At 36.0% G+C, this 5,000-nt stretch overlaps 2 protein-coding genes across 3 annotated transcripts in view; both read left to right on the top strand.

Moving 5' to 3' along the window:
- Positions 1–613, top strand: part of LOC122260191 (pro-resilin-like) — a 660-nt gene extending 47 nt beyond the window's left edge. Inside the window, exons 2-3 of one of the 2 annotated variants that reach the window (XM_086531982.1) lie at positions 56–106; positions 296–613. In XM_086531982.1, the coding sequence (XP_086388108.1) occupies positions 56–106; positions 296–613 (369 nt within the window). Of the gene's footprint in view, positions 1–55; positions 131–280 lie in introns of both variants that reach the window. The other variant, XM_043027341.2, reaches the window with a different exon arrangement.
- Positions 614–3,318: 2,705 nt separating this feature from the next.
- LOC147467281 (uncharacterized) lies at positions 3,319–4,045 on the top strand. Its single transcript, XM_086532647.1, has 3 exons — positions 3,319–3,357; positions 3,474–3,548; positions 3,698–4,045. Exons 1-3 carry the CDS (start codon positions 3,346–3,348, stop codon positions 4,043–4,045), a joined length of 435 nt encoding a protein of 144 aa, XP_086388773.1. The 5' UTR covers positions 3,319–3,345.
- Positions 4,046–5,000: the final 955 nt, after the last annotated feature.

Below are 5,000 nucleotides of genomic sequence, written 5' to 3'. Positions count from 1 at the left end.
TTAAAAGTGGTTGAGAAAAGTAAGAAAATTAAGTTAATGTATTTTTTTTCCGCAGGTTGTCATTCTCCTTGGCCTGGTAGCCGTCGTTGCTGCAGACAGCCGTGAGGCTTTCGCCTACGGACCTCCCAGGGTAAGTACTTTTTAATATTTTGACTAAAGCCTCAATAATATATGAGATAAATCCGTGTAGACCAATAGAACACACATACACAGATGATGAGTAAATCAAATCTATAATATTATCATGGATGATTGATAATATGATCTTCCCCATTCCTAGGACTCCTCCGAAGAGTCATTCGAGTCGTACGAGTCAGGAGAAGCCAAGTACGGCTTCAGTTATGCTGTCCAACACGAAGACTCCGGCAACGACTTCGGCCACGAGGAAGCCCGTGACGGTGAACACACTCAGGGATCCTACAACGTGAGGCTTCCCGACACCCGCCTGCAGAACGTCAAGTACTTCGTTGATGGCGACTCCGGCTATGTGGCCGAGGTCAACTACGAGGGCGAGGCTCGTTTCCCCGACTCGTATGAGTCTGCCTCCTTCGAGTCCCGAGAGTACAGGCCACCAAGGCCCGTGTATACCTATGGCTCCAACGAGTCTAAGTAAATCCTCAGACTCTTGACCAATCAATCTAACACGCGACATGGATTTCTCTCGAAAATATTTATTGTCTATTTATAGAATTAAATATCAAAGGTCGAATGCATGATTTTTATTTCAATTTGAAAGTGCTAACGATATCAGTAATGAAATTCAAAGTCCTTACCAATAGCGCCTGGATGTAATACATAGCGACTCCTAATAATTTCTCTGGTTAACGACATGGGTCCCAGCTTCTTTCCGTTACCTTTCGGTGAACTTTATAGACAATATTTGCAGGCTAAAGATAATTCCTTTAACTGCAATGGTGACACCCTGGTGGGGGAAAAATACAGCTCGATTAAGCAACATGCTTCGTTATCGGGATCTATCTTAGAGTATTTCCTTTCGTAAAAATCTTTAAAACAAAAGTTATCCTTTTTTTCAGTTTAAATATGATATGATTACATACTATTTTGACCAGATAACGTAACTGAGAGCAATTCGCAATACCTTGCTGAGGAATATAATATCGGAAAATAAAAAGTTGTATATAGTAAACCCTAATGCTCGCTGAGAGATCTTAAAATCATTCATTGAAAAGAACACTTCTTTTTCTCTTTATTAGCGAGCTTAATCTAACTTGCATATTGGAATATAAGGGATATTCTTGTATGAGAAAAGAAAACTTAAATTATGTCAAGACACAAAGTATGGCTCATGTAGCAAAAGATCTACGGTCCGCATTATAATACCCATGGTATAAATACTGCATTTGTTGATTCTAAAAAAATGTCAGGAGCATATAACAAAATCAATGAGCATTCAATTATAAAGTCAGGTTGGACACACCTGACTTGTAGGTTTCCATTTACGATATGTAAAGACCTATTGTATATGGCTATAGCTGGTTCCAGATTTAAAGTCCCAACGAAAGTGAACGAAACTAAACCTGTATAAGTAAGGCATTTCCTTTGCGATAGGAAATGCTATAGTTCCACCTTTATATGACTTTAGCAAAGTCATTAAGCACAAAGGCTCTGTAAATGAATGTCCTGAGTGAGACCGTGGCGATGAACACAATAAGTAAAATTGCCAAGTACTTCATGGATGGCGACTTCGGCTACGTGACTGAGGTCAACTACGAGGGCGAGGCTCGTTACCCAGACTTGTGTGAATCTGGTTCCTTTAAATCTGGAGTGTACAGTCCAGCAGCAATGATTCCAACGAACACAAGTGTATTTTTAAAATCTTTCCCATATTCTTACGAAAAGATATAAAATTTCAGTTGAACTTGAGTATTTCCTTTTCTTTATCGGTTGCAAAATACCATTTCACTAAAAAAAGAATAAGAAAACAAAAGCCTCAAGAATACTCTACGATCTTTTTTTCTCTAAGAAATACAATAAAAACTTTGGTCATTACTCTAGTTATCATTCATAAATTTACAACAATATTCACATCAATAATCATAACCGTAAATATTATAATTATATTTGTCGATATATGGAATTTGGGGACTAAATGACCCCCCCCCCACACACACACACCTAAAAAACTCTTTAATCAAGATTAATGCAATCGCACCTCATGATTTTGAAATGATAAAATGGTTTCCAATGAATGTGTAAAATTAAATTGCACATATTTTCTCAACACATGAAAGGAATTATTCCGTCGGACTAAGAATAATAATTATCATCAAAATTTATACCATGTAAAAAGGAAAAAAATCACATTGAACAATTATCTAATCTTTCGTTGTTACTGATAAAAACGGCAAGTAATTTATCTCATCTAAAATCTTTGCCTAACATCCACCCAGATTCAGAACTCTCTCATATTATGAAATCTGATTTAATGATTTGACCGCGGTAGACAAACTTTCACTGTAAACATGAAAGTACGTGATCTCTTGTATTCTATTGCTGTTTACATACGAACACACAAAAAATGAGTAGTATTGTATACAACGTATCTGTATTTATGAAATCATATTTACTGAATTGTCATAATATTTAGTCCTACTAATTTTAATACTAAAATCGAAAAACTTTTGATAAAATGTATCTTTCATAGGTCCTACTAAATAAACATATATACAAATTTTGATATATACACATATATATTATATCATACACCCCCCCTATATACATACACACACACACACACACACACACACACACACACACACACACATATATATATATATATATATATATATATATATATATATATATATATATATATATATATATATATAGAGAGAGAGAGAGAGAGAGAGAGAGAGAGAGAGAGATAGATAGATAGATTGATAGATATAGTAATATATATATGCATGTACATATATATATATATATATATATATATATATATATATATATATATATATATATATATATATATATATATATGTATATGTATATATATATATATATATTATCATTGCCATTAGTATTATTATCATTATTTCTTTATTATTATTGTCGTTGTTGTTATTAGTGTTGTTATTATTATTCGTTTTACCGTTGTTATGAGCATCTTAATTTGTGTTCATTTACCAATTCTAAACGATAAAAAGGAAGCACAAAAACAGGTTATTGACACTGTCGATGTCTCTTCTGTGCAGCAGACTCCGGTACCTGGCACCGACGGGCAATAGGATGGACTTGTAAAAACTAGTCTGGGTGCATCAGGACTTTAGTATATAAAGGACATCAGCGTGTACAGCATCACTCATTCCTTGAGACACAAGAATCATGAACACTAAGGTAGTAAACACATCTGTTCTCGAAGTGATACTTATAACCGTGTGATGTCAAAGGAGCAACGGTGACATTGGCTAAAGTATAAATGGAAAAATAAAAATTTAATGTCTCTCCCGCAGGTCTTCATTCTCTTTGCTCTGGTCGCCGCCGTTGCTGCGGAAAGCCGTGAGGTTTTCGCTTACGGACCTCCTCGGGTAAGTGCAAAAATCATCTGAATGATAAGAATAAATCTTAGACTTTGCTGATACTATCAAAGATAGTTTTATACATTATAAAGAAAGGATAAAAAGTCCTCTTAAATGATGTGACACATTATTGATAATATGATCTCCCCCATTCCTAGGACTCCTCCGAAGAGTCATTTGAGTCGTACGAGTCAGGAGAAGCAAAGTACGACTTCAGTTATGCTGTCCAACACGAAGAGTCCGGAAACGACTTCGGCCACGAGGAAGCCCGTGACGGCGAAGACACTCAGGGATCCTACTACGTGAGGCTTCCCGACACCCGCCTGCAGAGCGTCAAGTACTTCGTGGACGGCGACTCCGGCTACGTGGCCGAGGTCAACTACGAGGGCGAGGCTCGTTTCCCCGACTCGTATGAGTCTGCCTCCTTCGAGTCTGCTTCCTTCGAGTCCCGAGAGTACAGGCCACCAAGGCCCGTGTACACCTATGACTCCAACGAGTCCAAGTAAATTCTCAGATTTTTTGTCCAGTGAATCAGATTTATGGAAATGGAACTTGTATGCAAAATATTTATTGTATATTTATTATGAAAATGAATAAAAGCATGAATAGATGTATGAATGTTTAATATCAATGCTAAAAGCCTACTCGTATAAGAAAATCGCTCTATGGAATTTGATGATTAGTGAATACTATTCTCTTTTGCTTATAGGCACGAAGCCTCCTCTCCTCCATCGCTATAGTATATATATGTGTGTATGTGTGTGGATATTTGGATATATACGGATATATGTATATAAGAATATATTCGTAGATACATAAATACATAGACACACGTATATCATATATGTATATATAAGTATATATATTAATACATATGTATATATAATAAAGTATTTTATGATATTTTATCATGTTATGTTATGCTACGTTTTAAATGTGTAAAGACCTGTATGGCTATATCTGTTTCCAGATTTAAAGTCCCTACAAAAGGGAATAAAACTGAACCTGTATATATAAGGTCTTTCCTTTGCGATAGGAAATGCGATAGCTCCACCTTTATATGAGTTTAGCAAAGTCATTAAGCACAACGGCTCTGTAAATTATGTCCGCGAGTTAGACCGTGGCGATGAACACACTAAGTAAGGATGCCAAGTACTTCATGGATGGCGACTTCGGCTACGTAACTGAGGTCAACTACGAGGGTCAGGCTCGTTACCCAGACTTGTGTGAATCTGGTTCCTTTAAATCCTGAGAGTACAGACCAGCAAGGCCAGTCTACAGCTATGATTCCAACGAGCACAAGTGCATTTTTAAAATCTTTCTCCTATTCTTACGAATAAAAAAATAAAATCTTAAATCAAGATTAATGTAATCGCACCACGTGAATTTGAATTATAAAAATGCTTTGCAATGAATGTGTAAAATTAAACTGCACATATTTTCTCTACACATGAAAGGAAT

This window comes from Penaeus japonicus, unplaced genomic scaffold (assembly GCF_977035675.1).
Source record: "Penaeus japonicus unplaced genomic scaffold, GWHDUDI00000001_assembly GWHDUDI00000037, whole genome shotgun sequence".
Lineage (NCBI taxonomy): Eukaryota > Metazoa > Arthropoda > Malacostraca > Decapoda > Penaeidae > Penaeus > Penaeus japonicus.
The sequence above is the reverse complement of the archived record's forward strand: the minus strand, read 5'-3'. Positions and strand labels throughout refer to the sequence as shown.